Raw genomic sequence first — 22,324 nt, 5'->3', positions numbered from 1 at the left:
GTGTCCCAGCCACTGTTTTAGGTACCCGACACTTGGCTCATATGATATTCATGTGCTAAGTATGTACTTAAGCTACCTACAGTTTTAGGTACTTGTTACACCTAATTGATATTTGCAACTATACCACAAATATATCATTTATATACCTGGCTCAGTTTCGCATTCTAACAGTCATTTGTTTTTATGTCGTCACTTGGGACATATATCTGTCATGTTCTAGGTACGTCCTTTCGGTACATACTACTGTATTTAAGGTACCCTAACAGCACAAGATGTGCTAGGCGTGCGCCATTTAGGTGTTTTAAATTCATCTCCAACGTTTGATGCATTTGTTGCTTCTTTTTCTAAGCAATTGTGAACTAGAAGCAACAAACACATCAACTTTATTAGATGGCAACTGTCGCCGATCATTTGAAAGTGAATATGGAAGAACCATGAAACAAAGTAAATAGACACTTGTTATTTTGTTATAAAATTACATGGCGAGTAGATTTTATCTGATCCCAAACGGTTATCGCCGAATATACGCGGTTAAAGGAGCACTCTGATTAACCAAATTCAAAAGACCAACAATTTATTCCCCCTACAAGCAACGTTGTCTTAATCGCCTCCGTGGCCAAGTCGGTAGGGCACGCGGCTAGTAATTCAAAGGTTGGTGGTTCGCGCCCACCCTGGAATACACTTTTTTACTTGTTTAAAGTGTTTTTTACTCACCTTAACACATTACGCATATAGGCGATTTAACATATTTGGGGGAGTAATTTTGTGGTTCATTGACGCTTACAGCATGGAGAACCTAACTAGAACATACTAGGCACGTTCCCCAGGCACATGTCAGGCATGTGCCTAGGGGTGGACATAGACTGAGACTATCACTTGCCATCCATTTGATTTCTCTCTCAGAGGTATATAAGGCATGATTTTTTCCACACTCATTATTGGTACGCATTAGACATATAGGCTATTCTTGTTCACCGATATCTAATCACTCTTCGTGTAGTTCTCGAGGAACCGGCTGGAATATTGTGACCCATCGTAGCAAAGAAAATTAAGTTATTATAGACTCAATTTTAGAACATAAAAACTTCTTTCTTGACACCTAGAAAACTAACAAAGGCATTGATTGGTATTTGAATACCAGAATGCTTTCGTCTACTCCCGCTGGGCTCATAAATAGACAATAGAATAAAGACATTGGGAACAATACTTACCAAAAGGCTTCGATATACGAGCATAAAAAGTGAAACTCTCTTAGGATTCTACAGTTATTAGTAAGTTTTAATACATCAAGTGTATCTTGAACAGCATTACCAACTATTTTCCCATTAAAGAAATTTCATATAAAATAACAACGTAAAGAAAAATATAATTTAAAAAATAGTTGTTACGTTGGTTTCTATCCAATCTTCTGGTGTTTTTGAGCCACTTACTCATAAAAGTTCAGACTTTGCAATGAGGAATTGCTTCATTATTTGATACCAAAGAATATACTGGGTATTGTTCGTTTTGTCGTTTGAATAGATTTCTGCGGTGGTTCCCAACTAGTGTGTCTCGAAATTTCAAAATTTAAAAATCCTTAAGCATGTAATAGTTCATAAAAATGAAGTATTTAAGTACATTTGCTTAAGATAATTTGAATTTATCTTAAAATGTTTACTATTGTCTGAGTTTACATTCTTCAAATCCTCCTGCCATAACTTTATTATTATTTTCGTCTATTAAGAACCACCACTTTGAACTATGTTATACCTTCTGAGAAGGTCTACATTTAATATCATATTATCCAAAACTCGTTTTACAGTTGGAACACACTCTTGGTTAGTTCAGTGGTGATTTCAAGAGTTTAGCCACTCTACCCTCCAGCACAATAGCATCTAAGGTTTATGTCACTCAGGACTAAGGCAAAATTCGGCACCTACACAATGTATTTATATTGATCTTTTAGGCCCCTCAACAAACCACACGCCCGGGGCACGTGCACCGCTCGCTCCCATCTAGTCACGGCCCTGCTCCATGGTGGGGTAGAAGTTTCAAAACACGGGGATTGAAAAGTAATGATGCTAAAATATTGGTAATCTACATTTGTGAGCACTGATGGAAACAATGATGATTTAAAAGATTCCCTCCAAAGGGGGAGGGGACTTTCAATACAGGGGAGTCAAAAATAGTAATGTGAATATACCGGTAACCCACATTAACATGAATCACGAAATGACATGGGAGTGGGAGAGAAAAGGAATTTTGTAGTTGCAGGGGAAATTTAGTCCCGGTCAATGCGAATAAATCTTTACTGATTCAAGGTATTACTCCAAAGGATTTCAATGCTGCGGGGAAAACATTCTCATTCGGACTACCCCCTGAAATCATCATTGGTAAAGTGGTTTGGTTCTTCTGAACTTACTGTAAACTTTAATCTTTTATTTAGAGAGATGTATCCTGTTTGAAACTTCTCATTCAATTGTACTTTTTCTCTCATTAAAAAAGAAGAACATAGTTCATAAAATTAATGCCTGGATAATTTAATATATGAAGAAAATTAATTTTGAATACCCAATATGAAAATTTTATTTTCAACATATATGTTTGTAACGTTACATAAATTTAAGTATTTTTAATTTAGTAAAAAAAGTTTTTGAGTTATAATAGTCAGTAAATATCATAGGATGTAAAATAATAAAGAATGAAAGAAAGCATGTTAGTATATCAATGTTAGTACAAAAGCAGATTCTTTGCTAGCACACAGGCTACTTTGGAGAGATCCCAATTGTTTCAATCCAAAGTAGAACCAGTGCTTCGCAAAGAATCTGTTATTGTCAAGTCAAAGCTCCACTGTCAACGATGGACTTGGCTAAGTTGTCAACGGTAGCCACATGGACAACTTTCCCTTCCTCCATGGCTTTCACTTCCATTATAATGGATGCTTTGTCCTTCTTGCGGTTGTCTAAGTACCAAAGAGCTCCGAAGTTCAATACAAGTAGAAGGAGCAGAAACATCAGAACGATTACCACAGTCACATGCCAATCTGCTGTAAATAAATAATTGTAAGTAATTATACTGTAAAATAACAAAGAAATAAAAAATTGTAAGTAATTATACTGTAAAATAACAAAGAAATAAATAATTGTAAGTAATTATACTGTAAAAGAACAAATAAATAAATAAATGTGATGTAATTATATTGTAAAATAACAAAGAAATAAATAATTGTAAGTAATTATACTGTAAAATAACAAATAAATAAATAATTGAGGTGTTTCCTGCAGAAGCCCTATAACAACGAAAATCACATTGTTGTGAAAGTGAAAAAAAAACGCGTATCTTCATTACATAAGTACCGAATTTTGTGATGTTGCGTCTAAATACTCTGCAGACATCGGGAATTATGTCGGAAAGCATTAAATAATACTAAATGATATGCTCTGACTATGAGGATGGAAAATACATGGAAAATACGAAATTAAATAAAAATCCCACTACCTAATGCATGTTAATACTAGTGGATCTACAGACTAGATGCCTTACGTTAAAAACTGAAAATGGCGCCCCGGAGCGTGTATACCCGCCATTTTTAAACTTTCCACCATTTTGAAATTGCCCATCGGATCGCCACCAAACTCTATCAGGCAAATTTAAAATAAATCGCCACCAAACTCTATCAGGCAAATTTAGAATAACTCATACTTCTTCCCACAAAATTTAGAGTTAAAATACAGAAAATGGCTCCTTGTAGCCTAGATCTGCAATTGTGAAAAATTGTAGCTATTTCGAAATATTCTGTAAGATCGCTCTCAAAGGCCATACACTTTTGAATGTCTCATGCTTCTATCCGCAAAATGCCCAGTTAAAAGAACGAAACTTATGCCCTATAGTGTGGATGGCCGCCCTGTTGCAAATTGGCCGCCATATTGAAATTTCACGTCGGATCGCCGCCAAAATGTATACAACAAATTTAAAGTGCCTTGTTCTTCCACTCGGAAAATTTGAAGTTAGAAGTTCGAAAATGTCATCTTGTTGGGTGGATGTCCTCAATTTTGAAAAAAAAAAAAAAATACCGCCATTTTGAAATGTTTGTCGGATCGCCTTCAAAATCTATACTGCAAACTGGGAGCATCTCGTCTACTACCCGAGAGCTCTCGCGACAACTGCATGAAACATCATTGACTAGTGGTGTTCTTCCTAGAAATGTTCCAGACTTGTGGGATTATTGTCGAATCGCCTTATTTTCAGAGGCGTATAGAGTACGGCTTGTGGTGTTTTTGCCAAAATCAGTTATTTAACCCTGTGCGTAATACTGCACACTATATGCCATAACCTCTAACTCTTTTTATTTTTTATTTTTTGAAGTTATTTTTTATCGGAAACCTTTTAAATATAAATAATTATATTGTAAAATAACAAAGAAATAAATATAATTATACTGTAAAATAACAAAGATCATAATATTCTGTGGTAGTGGTTGTTGAGGGAAGTCACATTGGTAAATATTTTAATTTTTTCAATATAATTCAAGGGAAGAAAACTTCCTACAAGTTCAGAACATTGAATATAAGACTTAATACATTATAGCACTTTTCAAATGACAAGTTACATGGCCTTAATCGGGCTGTCTGCTTTCTCCAATCGCAGTTACGCGGTGTTGTCAATTTGTGGCAGACGAAAGTAAATATTGACTTTTTGCACCATTGGGCATGTTGTCAATACCAGATGCGTTGCCTAGAAATATTGTATTACTATATAAATTGTTATCTTTAACAAGTAGAAAAATGAATTATTAATATATACGTGGAAACCGCAAGTTTCTATGTCAGCTGGTCGTGATACAGACTTTTAAATGTTTCCATATAAAATAATAATTGTGAAAATCTTTAAATACTGAACGTTGTCCCGCATAACTGCTAGTAGATTTTGATTGAAATTTTTGTTCTATATTTCCCCTTTATATGAAATCGAATCTGTAACGTATTACAGGACAATAAACAAAATAGCTTACTAATACTAATTAATCCAATCCCAAAGTAAAGTCCGGGTAGGAAAATTATTGTCCACGAGCTTCCACGTCGAAAATGGCCTGAAACAAGGAGATGCGTTGTCGCCATTATTATTTAACTTTGTGCTGGAATACGCCATAAGGAAAATCAAAGATAGCAACCAGGGCCTAGAGTTGAACGGCATTCACCAGGTTATGGCATATGCTGATGATGTAAATTTAATAGGGGATGATAGGAGAACAGTAGAAATAAATGCAGAGATATTATTAAACGCTTGCAGGGACATGGGTTTACAAGTAAATGCAGAGAAAACTAAATACATGGAAGTGCGTCGGGACCGTAATACGGCAAATTGTGGATGCGTTAAAATATTAAATAATACTTTTGATAAAGTGGATACTTTCAAATATTTAGGATCAATATTAACAGACGAAAATCATATTCACGAAGAAATTAAATGTCGACTAAAAGCAGGGAATTCGTGTTACTATTCGGTTCAAAATCTCTTGTCGTCGCGAATTCTGTCGAGGAATTTGAAGCTTAAAATATATAAAACGATAATCATGCCTGTTGTTCTGTATGGTTGCGAAACATGGTCGCTTACTCTGAGGGAAGAACATAGACTGAAAGTATTTGAGAACAGGATCCTGAGAAGAATATTCGGACCCAAGAGGAACGAGAATGGGGAATGGCGGAAGCTTCATAACGAAGAACTACATAGTTTATACGGTTTACCCAACATTGTTAGGGTCGTGAAGTCTAGGAGGCTTAGGTGGGCAGGTCATGTAGCTAGAATGGAAGAAAGTAGAAACGCTTTCAAAGTCTTGACTGGTAGACCCATAGGAAAACGACCATTAGGAAGACCTAGGCGCAGATGGGAGGATAATATTAAGATGGATCTCGCAGAGATAGGAATACAAAGTAGAAACTGGATCCAATTAGCTAAGGATAGAAGTCAGTGGAGAGCTTTTGTGAACGCGGCACTGAACCTCCGGGTTCCATAGGCCATAGAGTTAGTTAGTTTAGTTAGTTAATACTAATTAAGCTCTCTTTGCATGGAGATTCACGTGTAACTGCGTATTTTTAAACGAACATTTCCATATGTATGATATAATACAAATACTGTAAATAAAGTACAAGATTCTATCTCTTCCGAAAAACAATCTTAAAAAATAGCATTTTTTTATCTGGTATAGCCAACGTGATTTTTCCTTCGCTTTTCACGTTTGACTATTTCCCCATCACCCATTTCCCCATCTCTCTTCTTTTCTACTCAGCATATGAATTCATCATTGCTGAACAAACCAGCAAGCATCTAAATGGTACTACAAATTATTGCACCCAAACTAACTCTCCTAATTCGAGACACAGAGAATCTTAGAAATAAGAGTTTGAAATTCTCATTAATGAGAAATGAAGAAAAGTAGAGAAGGTTGTATAAAGCGGAACGAGACTATACACTGTTATATCTTCAATGAATGAGAATTGCTAAATCTCATTTCTAAGAAAACAATGTCTCGGTGCACAGATAACAAATGGTTTCTCAAATTTAAGAAATTATTTTTTTTAGCGAGTTTCTTAGTAGATAAAATTCGCATTGTGTTTTCTTGAAGTATAGAAAACATATTTAAAAATGATTATCAGTTTTTTAATGGGTCTAAGTATCGATTTTAGAGTTTATAATTAAAAAAAAAAAAGACATCAGAGGAAGAAAAGCAAGATATTTAATTTCCAAAACTGTAAAAACAAAGGCTTTAGAATTAGTGTTCCATACCCACATGGTGTAATTTTTTTTATGTTAGTATATTTTGAAGTGATAAAATTACATAAAAACACAATAACGTAACATTTTGAACAGACTAGCTGAGTCTTCATCAGACTTTCACTCTTTATAGCTACTTGGGAATTGATCACCTCTTATGTAACTTCCGGAAATCAACTTTTAATTAGGCTTCGTCCCTTCATTACAAAATAGCTCTTATGTTTTTCTACTTTCATTTGTTCAGCTTCACACTTGTTCAATTAAAAATACACTTTTTGTTGGATATATCCTTGTTCATATTCCTCTGTTAATGTGTTCGATTTCTTCTTCCTTTTCCTTTCTTCTTCTTGAAGATTGAAAAGGAACAACAACGTTATATACTATAAGCATTAGAAAGAGGGAAACCACAGGAAAGAGTGGGAAGGAGAAAAGGTCATAGAAGCAGAGAACAGGATTTGCTGAGAAAATGAAAAAAAAGCCAGGGAAGTCATAAAGGCAGAAGACAAGGTGATTAATTGTAATGGAAGATTCGCGATAAATAAAGAATGAAAGAGGGTTTTACTTAAAGAAGAAGAAAGGAAAAGGAGAAATATAGAAAGAGAACAAATTAACAAAGGGACATAAATAAGAATAGTTAGAGGACAAGAATATATCCAGCAAAAACGTATATTTTTAATTGGAGAAGTGCGCAGCTGTGCAAGTGAAAGTGAATTACACAAGTGTTATTTTTTAATGAACGGGCGGAGCCTAATTAAAAGTTAGAAGTTGTTAAAGATGTTACAGTAGGAGTGGAAGTCTGATGAAGACACAATTATTGTGTTGAAACTGTTATTGTGATTATATTTGTATTTTATCACATAGCCTTGCTTAGTGTGTTATTGTGTTTAGTTTGACAATATAGAAACAAAGCCTGATAGAATAGTTATATTTTGAAGATATAAGGAACATTTGTTACGGGCGGTCATCATTGGTCAATTCACTATATATTAATAATAGAAAACTTCACAAGGGAACGGATTATTAAGATAATAAAATTACAACATTAATATGTTCCATAAATCTTCTACCAGTACAATTGCATTAACGTATCTTTTGTTTATATTGAACTATTGTGCTATTCAAAAGAAAAAAATCTTAATAGACCCAAGATATGCAATTACAACAATTTTAGAAATGATCCAATAAAATGCATTAAAGGATTGAGATCTTGGCCAATAATTAGTTTTTGGATCAGGGGCCACAAAATTTTTGAACGGCCCTAAATCGATTTTTCGAATTTACTACGGAATACGCACATCATACTGAGTTAAATGATAGTTTGGGTTTGGCTACACTATATGTAGTTCCCCAGATATAAGGCGTACAAGAAATTTTTTGATTGAAATATATTGGATCCTTTGATCCAAAAAGTATTTGTGGCTCATGCTAAATGGAAATTCTTAATCCATTCTATCCTGCTCTCTTTTAATAGCAGACTATGAATAACTTTCTTTAAAATGAATAAAGAATAAAATTTATTCTGTCAAAATCAGTCACTTCTAACATCACAACTCTCTCACCTAAGTTCCAAAACAGCAAAATTACGAGCCGTGAAATCCTACCTGCTGGCTTTTCTTCGTGTTATTTTAAGCATTAATTGAGAACTTTAAGAGAAACAATGAAAATAGTTCACTGAGACAAAAATATGAGTAAGGGAACTGAAGTTGACAATTTGAAGTTTACTTTTCCTTCTGTTTTTAAAAAACACATTTCTCTGCCTTACCGCTATGGGGATTGCAAATACCAATACAGGGTTGCCAGATTCAAAGAGAAAAGTTTGCTGTGTGAATTCAAAGCACAAAAAAACGTATCTGTCCCTCAGTCCATGGATCATTTATGAATTAAAAGACGTAACTCATAATTATGGATTTGTAAGACTTTCCGAGGAAAGAAAAGTTTAAGAACGATATAATATGTTGTTGTCCTTCTCACAAAAATAACTTAACGATACATATCCACTTAATGAATATAACTAAATGAAATGAAATTGAATCTTTTAGTTTAACGATTATGCCTTTTAGTTTAACGATTATGCCTTTTAGTTTAACGATTATGCCTTTTAGTTTAACGATTATGCCTTTTAGTTTAACGATTATGCCTTTTAGTTTAACCATTATGCCCTTTAGGCTAAGGGAGACGGATGATTAAGGCAAGCAAATGATGATGAAAGAAGTCGTAAAATGAGATTGTGGGGGAGAGGGAGGAAACGGGAGTACCTTGTGAAAACCTATAAACATGATGTTGTCCACCACAAATTTACTTAGCTAGGGACCTCACGCAACACAGGTAAGCGTCCTACCACTGAGCCACCGTAGACCCTAAATATATCTAACAAACTATGTACTACTCTTCTCGTAAATAAAGCAATACATAATTGTGTTTAGATAGATAATAATAATAATAATAATTCTCATAACGAGTAGGAAGCAAAGTAGCAGAAATCTGAAATTTCACGGTTCGTTCTCAGCGATTGAAAATCCCACACAATTTGCATATTAGACGAGTAAGACTAGAGCCGTTCCGTCGATTTGCAAACACTGAGGCGAAAGTAAATTGCACAGTCAATGACGATTAGTGTTGACCACGAGGCGAAAAAAAAAAAAGAAAAAAAAGAAAGTTTTGTTGTCTCAACTCGTAAATTTTGTAGAAGAAATCTCGTCTCGAAGAATTATTTTCCGTCTCGTCTCCTTTTGTAAATTTCTGTACAAAATTTATTTGCAATGATTTATTTTTCTTAATTTCATGTAGAAGTTATCAAAATCCTTCCGCGTTAGGAGAGATCACGAAGGGTGTGATATAACAACATTTAAATCATATTTATTATTGGAGAATATTGTGCATCGGTTTGCGTATTTTTTAAAACTAATAAGTGCTTTTCATTGTGTTCGTAAAATTACTTTATCAATTTTTAGTTTTTACACTCAGACCCGTATCCAAAGGGGGTCTAGGGGGATCGGGCCTCCCATAAATTTTTGCTGGCCCCATAAAATTTTCATGTTAGGCTTGCTGATGAACTATAATATGCTGATGAACTATAATATGGTTGGATCGCCCCTCCCCGAACTTCTACCGCCCCCCCTACATTTTTGAGCTGGCTACCGGCCTGTTTACACTAGGAATCATGTAACACTCAATGTTTATGATTTGAAACTTGAGAGAACTATTATTTCACATGACACTATTTCCTCTTATCGGAGGTATGGTGGCCCAGTGGTAGAGCGCTCACCTCTGGTATACGAGATCCATGGTTCGACCCTAGACCATGTGAGCTTGTGATGGATAACATTGTGTTAGTGGGTTTTTTCGGAGTTTTTCTGTTTCCTCCCACATTCCTGATTTCACCAATTATTTAATAATCGTTCACTTTAATTAATCATCAGTCTTCCTTAGCCCAAAAGTAATAATCGTGGTACGTTAAACGAGAAATTCTATTAAATTTAGTTTCCTCTAATAGCATGGCGAATCCTAGGACAACCAACCCTTTTGTCTCTATCGCAGGATACCCTGAGTAGGATGTTTTTCCATCAGTATTTAAGATGATGATAATTATTAATTATAATCCTCTCTCTCCCCATTTAGCATTAGTTTTAGCATAGATTTTACATTAAATACTTTTTAAAGCATTCTTGAGTGACCTTTCAAATTCCTCATTTTTATTTTACAAGTTTCCTGGATGGTAACTGAATACTAATCCATATCACACGTAGTAGATGGACCTATTTACTTAACTTGGCGATCCTGGCAAATGTCCTTTGTTAGCACAATCTCCAGTGACTTGCCCTTTAACTTTCGAAAAACTTAACGCAATGATTACATAGTGGCAAGCTACAACATGAAAAGAAAATATTTTGAACAAAGTGCTTTAGGGGGGTCAAAATGAGTTTTCGCAACACAGACCTCTTTCTCTTGTAAATTGGATGTTCTTAATGTAACCCTCGGGAGGGTTAAATTATTCAGTGTAATCCATAAAAAAGTCCGTGACAGCATCATTTCAGTACACTTTGCCCTACAATTTTGAAGCTGCTTAATGTTTAAAAAACAAACAAAAAAAAAAGTCCTTGTTTAATGGAGAGACTGACTCCAAGATGGAAAAGTGAGGAAAACAAACTCACAAAATGGTCCCGTTTTTATTTGTGTTATTTAAACGAAGGAATACTTCCTGTATTTACATTTCCCTTTCCTTTTCTTTCGTTTCGCGTACAATTTGTTTCCGTTTTCATTTTCGTTCACTTTTTGTTCTCTTTTGTTCTTGTGTTTGCTGGAAGCTCATATATTTTGACATTTATTAATGATTCTCCAGTCTCTCTCACAGACTGATTATTTCCGTATCTGAATTATAACCATTTTTGCTATTTTCCAAAGAAAAGCTGAAAGAATATGACTGATATCATCGTGTACTCTGCAACAGCTCAACACATTATCTCTTTACTATTCTTCTTCTTCTTTTCATTTCGACTCTTGCCTTTACAAACACAAAATATTCTGTTTATTTAGCTTCGCGGATCAGTGTTGCCACATATAACAGATTTTCTTGGTAACTATAATTAAAGCGAAATTGTAATTTTGGTTTAACGTCCCATGTTCATGCCCTGTAGGCTAAAGCAAATAGATGATTATGAGAAACAACTGGTGGGATGAGCATGCGGGAGAAGTCAGGACAATAAGCTAGAAAATCTACTGTGAAATTGTTATCCATCACAAACTGATATGCCCTGGAATCAATTCAGAAACTACGTTAACCAGAAATTAACTCTCTTCCACTGAACCACCGTACTCTTATGTAACCACAGGGTGGCGCGGAGGCGACCGACATATTTCGAAGTTGAATATTGCACAGACATGATAGCTTGGACTGGGTTGCGGGTGGGAGGATGCGAAGCGGTAGGATGCCATTTCATAAGAATACTGTAACAGTTACAATGGGCTTTTGGAGCAATGTTAGCTGATAATGAAATGTCTGAACAATCGTTGCATTGAATAACTGACTTCATTCTGTAATAAGTACAAACAGAAAATACGTTATTCAATGCTTCAACGATGTCCATGATAAAAATTATAATATTCTTATGAAATGGCATCCTATTCGTTTCCCATCCCCCATCCGCAACGCACTTCACGCTATCGCGTCTGTGCAATATTCAACTTTGAAATGTGCCACCCTGTATAATTAATTCCATGTGTGAGTATCTTTCGTACGCGTAGTAAACGTCTGTTTTATAGCGAGAGCAGATTTTTTCAGCGTAAGTCAGGGATGCTACCTGAGTTTACTAATCGTCAGTCTAGAATTCTAGAAATAGGGAAGATGGGAGTCACCCAAAGATAACTTAACTACATGTTATGTGGTTATTAGCTTTTACAATAGATAATATATCATAAACCCAGAGCCGCACTAGAACATAAGTTTCCACAAGAATTTGAACTTACGAACCTTTCTAATGGCCAACCTAGAAATGCACATACTTTCTGTTATCGTAATGCTGGCTTCCATTCCCTTTGCGGGTGCTTGCTCTGATATATAGACTCTACATCTGGTTAATAGTTCATTCCGCATTGCAAATAGTAGACCCGTCCTGCATAATCTCGATGGTGAACTGGAGTATTAAACTACAATCAATCAATCAACCAAAGAATTTTGATTGCCCTAATAGTGCTCCATTATATTTCGAACGTATTACGAGATACATGTTTGATTTATTTATTAATACGTTGCTTAATTTGCCTTTAGGGTGCGTAAGCTCGGTATATCCGATGTTTATTTACAGTTTAATAAATACAGTCGAATCTCACTCACTGAAAATTCAAACTAGATTCCATCTTAAGCTGAAGGAAATTTATTACGTAAGTTGATTTAAATATATAACTTCATTCACATTTTACAAGTTTTCCGAATAGTATGTGTCTGTCACCGTTAGGAAAACAGAAATAACAATCTTCTATAAATAGTTAACAGTGTGTTTTGCTATTATTTACAGGGCGTTAACCCTTAAAAACTGTTTCGTTTTTTCAAATGCAGGAAATTATTTAAACGTGGAATGATTTTCACTTGTATTGGAGAGCTTATGTATAACTTGAAATTTAACTTAGTTCAAATGTAATATATATATAATCTCCAAGTGAACTGAAAGATATGAAACAGAAACCATTGGGTTGATGGTTTAATTTGTAGAAAGAAATTGCATTAAACGTTTTGTCATAAACTCGATATTTAAATGTTAAAAGGATTTCTTCCAGAAAAATTAAAAATGGCAGTTATTATTGGCAATGAATAAACATACTTCTTTTTAGCGCAACAAAGGTTCATTTTTTTATTTTCTCAAATACTACACATGGGAATTTGCTGATAAAGATATTATTTTATTCAGGTGATATAATCTATGGTCTGATATGCGTCTTAAATTTAAGCAAAGTTTTAGTAAAACAAATTAAAATTTAAGAATCAAAACAAAATAAAACGTAAGAATCAAAACATAAATTAAAATTTAAGAGTCAAAACATAAGTTAAAATTTAAGAATCAAAACAAATTAAAATATAAGAATCAAAACATGTTAAAACTTAAGAATAAAAACAAATTAAAATTTACGGATCTAAACATAAATTAAAATTTGAGAATCAAAACATAAATTAAAACTTAAGAATCAAAACTTAAATTAAAATTTTAGAATTACTCATAATTCTAGGCTACATTTCATTAACTATACGATGTACTGTGATCTTGCTAGTGACACAAGGAAGAGCTTAATTAGGGTATACTTCTTCAACATCAGTTTCACTTCAATAATTAGCATATTCCTCGTAGAATATCAATTTTTAAGTTTACAAGGAGATTCGTTTTCATCAATTTCCTCAAAAACTACGCATAAGAATGTATTCTCAAGTATGTAATTTTGTTCAGCTCAATAGGCTTTATCGACAGGTATATGTCTCATCTGTGGACATTTTATCTTTGGTAGAATACTAAAAAATATTGTAAAATATCTTTATTAAAGGGAACTTTTGCGACAAATATCCTTCCAATGATAATAAAACATTTTGTTTAAATCCATAATAATTGATTCTTTTGAATTCTACGAATGTATACAGTACACAAAGAAAACAGCTTAGTTATTATAGCAGGAAATAAAAATAAAATACAGAATAGAATTAAGATTTCTGACGTTTAATTTGTCTTACTTAATATCTGAGTTTGTGGAGAATTTCCTTTAAAATTTCTGATTGCTCAAGTGTCTTAATATAGAAAGAAATACCGTATTTAGTTCTTCATGTAGGAAAGGTAACAGCTACGTAAAACTTTGATGTAGAAAGAGCATCGTAAACCGATTGGGATTCCGCTGGAATTAAGAAGCAGTAAAGAATAACTCCGGTTGCAGAAGGCAGAAACAAGCGAACTGTGACGTGAGTCAATGCGCTGGCAACGTGACGGGTGGATATCACGTCTTTACATTCCTAGATTCTATTAGTTCTTGATTGTCGTAGATTTTACTGTAGTCTTATTATATATTTAGTGGAGTCAATTTCTAATTTTCTTACAGAATCTTGTATCTGCATGATTTACAAGCATTAATGTATCACGTGTCACCGTTAGGAGATAACAATATATATAGTTTATTTATTTATTTATATTTCTACATATTTCTTGGATTACCGGCATCTATAGTCTTAAGAATGCCACGTATGAGAGTTGATATACTTCGTCAAGCACACTGTCCGGAGAAAAAGGGTAGGAAGAAAAGAATGGGAAAAGAAGGAAGAAGTCTGGGGCCTGTATGATAGATACAATTTCAACATTTGCCTGACACGAATGAGGAAAATCCAGGAAAAACTTAGTTCAAAAGTCCTAGCACATTTCCATTTCCGACATCTCACTCACACATACACAAACATATTTGACCTAAAGGGAGAATAAATTGAGTGCCTCATCCCCCTTAACGAAATTCTGCACACGCCACTGGTAATTACCGTGAATGCTATCCATTCGTCGGCACTGAACTCACTATCTGGTAATTATTTAAATATGACTAGCTGAACCTGCGCTCTCTACACAACGCATTATTCACATATGAGTGAACCTCCTTGTCATTCCTCACAGTATCTGTATATGTCACTTTACAGACACAAGTGGAAGACATCTTGATAAAAATCGGGGAGGAGTCCATAAAGGGGAGATTTTTTAAAAATTATTTTTCAATATCTCACACCGTTTGCAAGATTGAGCCTACTTTCGGTTGAAAATAAGTTTTAGGTCCCACAGCTATGCCGGTTAGGCTAAAGGAGACGGTGATGATGAGAGATAAGGGAAATGGTGGAATAGAAGAAAGTAGAGGAGACGGGAGAACCCCGAGAAAACCCACGAGCACGGTGTTTGTCCATCACAAAGTCCACACGGCGCGAGCTCGGATAGAACCAGGGACCCCAGTCACCGGAGGTGAACGCTCTACCACTGAGCCACCGCCCCCCCCACTACTTTCGGTTGGAGTTTCGAATTCATGTATGATCAGTGTTTTCTTTCTTCTCACATGCAGTATGTAATAAGCAAATACATTTGGAGTGTACATTAAATACACAATTAATTATGATGTCAGTGATATATGGTGTTCATTGGGTAAAACACTCCAAACAGTAAAGATTCATCTTAGCTTAGAGAAGTGGTTAGTTTTCGTTTTTCATTATAATTTGCCCATGAAACAAATGCCTGAGAGATATGCAACCCCTGTATACAATTGTTATGTTGTAATGTAAACTCATAGGGTATGATGCTTTGTTTTTTGAAATTTCAACACTTCCAGTATACCTCTAAAAAACGTAATAAAGAAATAAGGGCCACGTTTTTTTAAATATTCAATTAGAACTGGACAATCTACAGAAAATTTGGAATCGACCAGCGAAAACGGCACGTTTCTAGCACTTATGGTTTTCGAGATCTCATTGTCGAAAGAATTGGAGACAAATATATAAATTTTTCTTTGGAGACAAACGCATAAACCTAGCATTTAATACTTCGAGAAAATATTTTCTTCTAAACTGCCATTCGTACAAGCTTGGAATACATTATTTTACACCCACTCCAACACACACATTAGAAATATATAGATAGAACAAGGTCGTATTTGCATATAATTTATATATCGAGGGATGAAATATTTTGAATTAAAGCACACTAGATAAAGGAAGCTTAAGAAGATATGAAAGGAGTTGATTAATGAAGACATGTTGGAGAAAAAGGAATAAAAAGGAGATAATGGAACTAAGATAAATGGATATAGGGTAAGAACCTGCAGAAAGCATTCATCGCAAAACCATTGACTTTAACCAAAAGCACGTATTAATTTGTAGAGAAAAGATTATTCCGGAAACCATTAAAAAATCATTAACGCCCACCTATCCCACAGTATATGTAAATATATATATTTGACTTCAAAACCACTTTGGAAAGAAATAAGTTTCAAATTGCTTCTGACAGATCACTTTTCGGATCTCAACAACTAGGAGACCTAAAATTAATATTTGCTGATTTAACTTTGAAAATTGATTCAATGGAAAGAAATTCAAAGCTATTTAACAATGTTCAGAACTTTTTCAGAAGTGATATTAATATGTTTATTTATTTTGAATGAAAAAAATATTTTAATCGCCATTCTCAGTATTCTTATTTAATCATTTTCATAATTCAATCTGATATGAACATTTCTGACGATGTGAATTTCTAAGACCTTTCAATAAATACTGTGTGGTTAAGGAAATATGATGTCTGACAGCATAGTTGCCAGGTTTACACATTAATCTGTAGATCTAGAATTTTTGATGTGATTTACAGATTTTCTTATATTATTTTCTACTTTTGTATTATTATATATAACAAACAGCCATATGAACTTAACCTCTTGCGGTTCTTCCATATTTCCCGAGTTTTCCTGAACAGGTCTCAAATGAATTTGCCAAATTACAGCGTTTAATATCTAACGGTTCAATTTTCAAATTAAAAACCTACTACAGTAATAGCATGTATTAAAATATGAGTGGAAATAATAGTTTAATTATTGTTCGCTGGATGTAGTAGCAAAGAAATCAAACAACACTCGACATTTGACGAAAGGCGGGTCGAGAGTGACTCGACTTAAGACTGGAACGATCAAGATTAAATTTCGGATCCCCCTCGACAAAGGGTCACAAAGATCTAAACTATTCGATTGATAATCTCTCAGATATATAAAAACAGATTTTTGCGTATCCAATTGAGATTTTTGCTGCTTCTGATGCGCCCGTCAATTATCTATTAAGTACGACTGTGTGACAGGTAACAAATAGAGAACGAAAAAAAAAAATATGTAAGTAAAATCTTTATTGACTTGCTACCACATTTTAAAATGAAATCATTGTTTTCTTTATTTTTTTAAAATTATGTATTTTGTATTTATAGTTTTCAGTTTCTTCTTGTTAATTATATATGACTTAAACCTGAGTAAAGAATGAAAAAAAAAATAGTGTAATATAGTAGCTTCATTTAAGATTTTGTCAGGAAATAGGGGGGGGAAGGCGAGATTAACTATCTACATAAAAGTTCCACTATTTTTTATTAGTAAATTAGTATCTACAATCCATTAAAAGGCTTTGTGTTTCTCAAACTCAAGGGCGGCACAAATGACACCCCTAGTGTTAAAAATATTTTAATTTTAAACTATCCTCAGGATTAGGATTAGCAATTAGATTTCTGGGCTTTCGGCATCTATGGACATTTTAGCCCGTCACGTATGAGAGATGACGTCCGTCGGCGATCACACTGTCCGAGGGAAGGGAAGGAAGGAAGCGGCCTGGGACCTGTATGTTAGATACCATCCCGGCATTTGCCTGGTGTGAATGAGAAAAACACAGGAAAACTTCATTTAGGGTGGCTGGTCTGAAAAAAACTTTTACACTTTTTCGATCGAGTGTCATCGGGAAACGAACCCGGAACCACTCGGATTAGTGACCACGCTACGTGGGACCACTTAACTATTCTGTATTTAATTTAGTGGCGTACATAGAATTTCTTGAAGGGTGGGGTTTCAACCTGTGAAGTCCATGTCATTTCAGGTGTTTGTATACATAAGTTAATTAGTTATGTGTTTTTGCATAATATAATGCTCAAGGGGGAAGTTAAATTCACGAATCTCCCTTCCGTACGCCATTGAATTTAATTAATTCATTTTACAAGTAGTATATACATTGTTAAGTTTATTTGTGTCATGTTAGAAGAATAAAAGATTAAAGATACAATTTGGTAGTGAATAGTCTACATTTTTTATACCCGATAGTCCTACATAAATAAATAAACAAATAAATAAAATATTAACGCAGAATAAAAAATATCGATTGTATCAAATTGACAATGAACAATAGAATACGTTTAAAGCCACAACAATTTATTTTTCCCGATTTTCTCGACGACTGCGGGGTAACATACCTCAACGCCATCTATCTGCTATTTCGTTTAGCTCAACGTCATTTATCAAGTGTTATATTCCTTATCATTAAACAATATCATAGTTAAACAACAATTACAGTTGGAAAGTTAATCATAATTTTGTGCTATATCTAATTAAATACATCAAATACTGTTAGGGTGTTATCTTGCTTGTACTACAATGATACCTTGAATACTATATGCTTTAGTATCAGCTTAATGCTTACAGCTTTGCTATTATACAGTATCAATTATTAGGTTTAAAAAAAAATTCATTTTTGTCGAAAACTAAGCATTAAGGATTTACACTTATCTTACATTACATCATTTTCTTCAGCTTGATAAGTTCTATTGTTTAGTATATGTCCGATCTTTGGACAAAATTTTCCCATTAAACGCTAATAATAGTGTGAGTAGAACTGAATTAACTTTATTAGGATTGGGAAAATGCGACTTATAATATTATAACGTTAGTACACACGTCCATTACTCCTCACAGTAATTCTTGGACAGACGCATCCGTTAACACCTTAATGAGTAACGGTGACCTACATTTGCTCGTTAGTGCATACAATAACTCTTGAACGGATACGAATTTCTGAGTTCTTTCTTTCGTCAATAAATAGCTAAAGCGATTATATCGGGCAAGTTTCGTTAATTGAATCAATACATTAACATCTTAATGGTTAATGGTGATCTAACGTCCGTTCGTTACTCCACACGATTACTCTTTAATGAAAAAGAAATTTTTGATTATGATTTTTCAGCAAAGTCAGTAGAAGTTACATATCTCAAAGTTAGATTGCAACAAAAAAAAGTTTTCAAGTGGTTGACATCTACCGGAGGAGATTGGAACTTCTAGTAGGTGATCCTTTTTACTGTCTATATAAGAGTTTATTTAAAAGTATTTTTTTCTAAATTTAATCTAAAACCATTTTAAAAGACTAAACAAAATATATTCAGCAATCTGACCCAGTGAGAATGGAACAACGAAGTTGAAAACTAGCGTTTTCTTCTTAATAGGTCAAGAAGACCGAAAGGAAAACAATCTTCTTCAGTCCAAAAGATCTGCGAAACTTACTCTCGGAGCATCCACGAAACCCAACTTTTCAAAGACTCTGTTGGACTCGAAGTCACTCTGCGACTCCTAAACTTATTGAAAACTCTGCAGCATCAAAATGAAAAAGGGTTACAGACGAAAAATCATCGCCAACCTGAATCAAATAAACGACTTGTTTCCAAGTTCTTCAAGAATCACGTCGGCTGTGCATTTTGGTTTTGCTGTAAGTTGAGCTCTGAGGTAAATAATATTATATAAACAACAAATGTATCTGTTGGAATCTCGCGATCAATGGTTAAAAAAAAAAAAAATACAGATTTATTTCTCTACAGTGGTTTTGTATTCTTATTCTTCGAGATTTTCTTAGTGAACTAAATTTTTAAGTATTGTTAGCGTGAGGCAAAAATAAATAAAAAAGGTAGAAAATTAGAAAAAGATGACAGGTAGATCTTAATGAGCTGAATACAGTTATCGACAAAAGTTCTTTTCGTTTGATAAAATTTATTTTGGGAATAACAGTTGTATAACTGGAACGTAAAAGAAAATTACTTTTTTTTTAATTTGCAGTACTCAAATTGTCCTTCCATTCTGAAGCTATTTACGAAAGTAATTCCATCAAACGAAAAGAACTTTTGTCTCTGACTGTACATGCTCATGCCTAGTTTTCAAATGAAATTGAAATTGAATGATTACTTTTTTTTTGTCTAAGATCCCACGGTTTTTGGCTTAAGACTAAAGAAAATAAATTATTTATTAATGAAAATGAACGGTGTTGCGAAATTATTATTATTATTTTTTTTTTTTGTTCTCCCATCGAGAATGGAACACGGGACTTAGTGCTCAATGAGATCAATCTAATTGGTAAATATTCTAATTCATTTCATATATCTAATACATTCATTTATATTCCGTTTATCTAATATATTCATTCAACTTCATGTTTCAGAATCTGATCTCTTACGAAAGCTGTTTATCTAATATTCGCCAATATAAAGTAACTCGTAAATAAAATTACTTTGTTTTTTTGACTTGGCATATACGCTAAGAGTGCATTTCAAAATATCCTACGAAATCAAGGGCAGAGCTTCGTTTGTCACCGACATGAGCATTTTGAATTTCAATTTTCCTGTTCTTTGTCCTTGTACAACACAGTGGCGAAGCGTAGTACGAGGCTCTGAGGCCTGGCCTACTGTCTTTTCTACCGTATTTTTTCTTTATATTTGATTTCTTATAAAGTAAAGTCAATACTTCAATATTTCGTTTTTTTTTTCGGCAACAAAATAGTAGGTTGGAAACATTTGGAATGCCTTCCGTCTGAGCCTCACCAGCTCGCTACACAGGTTTACGGGTTGTGCTGCTCAGGGAGCAAAGCTATTTTAGCTTGGGATTGCATGCATTGTTGGGAAGGTGCGAAGGCTCGCCTCTGGGAGTTTAGTTTTAACATTGAAGATATCTTTCAGTGCTAATATGTTATAAAATGATTTCTTTAACACAGAGTAAGAAGTTTCTATGTAGAATTACGTATTTCTGTTAGTGATAACTTGTTTAATTTAGGTATGTGCTCTCTGGAGTTATTCAGAGTAGCTGTTTTTTTCCTAGCTTTGGCCTGGTCAATAATAACATATATAAGTCTGATACATTAAACATATGTATAAATCTACAAACGCTAAGGTACAGGATAAAATAATTATATTTGTGTATAATTTTAATTGACGTTTTCCATTTCATAGAATCAGTGGTGTATTTACGATTTTGTTTCGAGGGGCTTTGCTAACTTTATTCCTGGAAATGTGAAAATTCTGTAATATATATAAAAAAAATAATAAAAATTTGCGATAAAATTTCGGTGAGTGCTTAAGCCACCCCCTTAAATATTCCAGTGCATAGAATACAATATTAAATATCTTGCGTTGATCTAAATGACGTTCATTATCACGTGATGCATTAATTAAATGCAGTATTGTACTTACTTTAAAGTGGGAGATGCAAGTAACAAAGGCTTATCTAATAAATTTGACAGTTAACTTAAGAATGAACTTACTTTTTCTCCCTCTCCATTTCAAATATGCAGGAAATGAAAGCAGCAAGTGAAGAGGAAATTCCCTTCATCACCTCTGCAAATTCTAGACAGAAGAAAATTTTAACTGCACTTCAAAATATTTGTAATGGAGCTAAATAGGAATATTCCATTAATACATATTGAGTGTTTTCCGCAAGTAAATATCTCTTGAATACTACTACAACCACGATAATAATAATAATAATAATAATAATAATAATAATAATAATAATAATAATAATAATAATAATAATAATAATAATAATAATAGACTACTTCCCGTCTACTTTTGCTTATATATTCATTCTCTCTTGTTAAACAACAATAAAACTATCATGTATACATGCTCATAAATTCAACTCTAAACAGTTTTAGAAATACAACTAAGAAAGTTCTTTAAAATGAGTAAATTTGGTAGTTTTTCAAAACAATAAGGAAAATAGAATTCTGACTGTAATTTAAAAAAAGGATACATTAAATGTTATTTGTATTATTAGTTTGTCGGGCCTACCCTATTTGTGGGACTACGCTTCGCCACAGGTACAACATCGAGGCTATAAAGGAACGGATCTACTATTAACGTGGACTCCAACCCATAACTAGGTCTTGAACACGATGTAATTAATGGATGCACAGACCAAGATGCAAGATAGTCAAAGAAGCTGAGAGCCTAGGTCTTGGTATCTCGCTCAGTATTCAAATGGGTTTGTGCTTGGTTTCATTTCCGCTACAGTGTAGCAGTTTCGACGTTCAACCAGCATTTGCAAGAGTAGAATCATTTTGAGATTTTGCCACAAAGAGAAAAGAATATCTATCGACATAAGAGTTTCACGTTTTTTGTTTAGTGTATTAGTATACAAGTTATTGAAAATCATGTATTTCTTAAATTTAGGGAGGGGGCAATTGCATCCTCTTGCCTTCTGTAAACGACGCCCTTGATCTGCAGCTGTTTACTGAATTACTTGGCCAGACATAAAG

The 22,324-nt window shown here is 33.9% G+C and overlaps 1 protein-coding gene across 3 annotated transcripts in view; it reads right to left on the bottom strand.

Moving 5' to 3' along the window:
* Positions 1–2,546: 2,546 nt before the first annotated feature.
* LOC145663735 (uncharacterized) overlaps positions 2,547–22,324 on the bottom strand; it is a 37,374-nt gene continuing 17,596 nt past the window's right edge. For 2 of the 3 annotated variants that reach the window (XM_081729816.1, XM_081729814.1), the window contains exon 3: positions 2,547–3,025. In XM_081729816.1, coding sequence (XP_081585942.1) covers positions 2,814–3,025 — 212 coding nt within the window. In that variant the 3' untranslated portion in view covers positions 2,547–2,813. The remainder of the gene's footprint in view (positions 3,026–22,324) is intronic. The other variant, XM_081729815.1, reaches the window with a different exon arrangement.

This window comes from Thermobia domestica, chromosome 11 (assembly GCF_964235325.1).
Source record: "Thermobia domestica chromosome 11, izTheDome1.hap1.1, whole genome shotgun sequence".
Classification (NCBI taxonomy): domain Eukaryota; kingdom Metazoa; phylum Arthropoda; class Insecta; order Zygentoma; family Lepismatidae; genus Thermobia; species Thermobia domestica.
The sequence above is the reverse complement of the archived record's forward strand: the minus strand, read 5'-3'. Positions and strand labels throughout refer to the sequence as shown.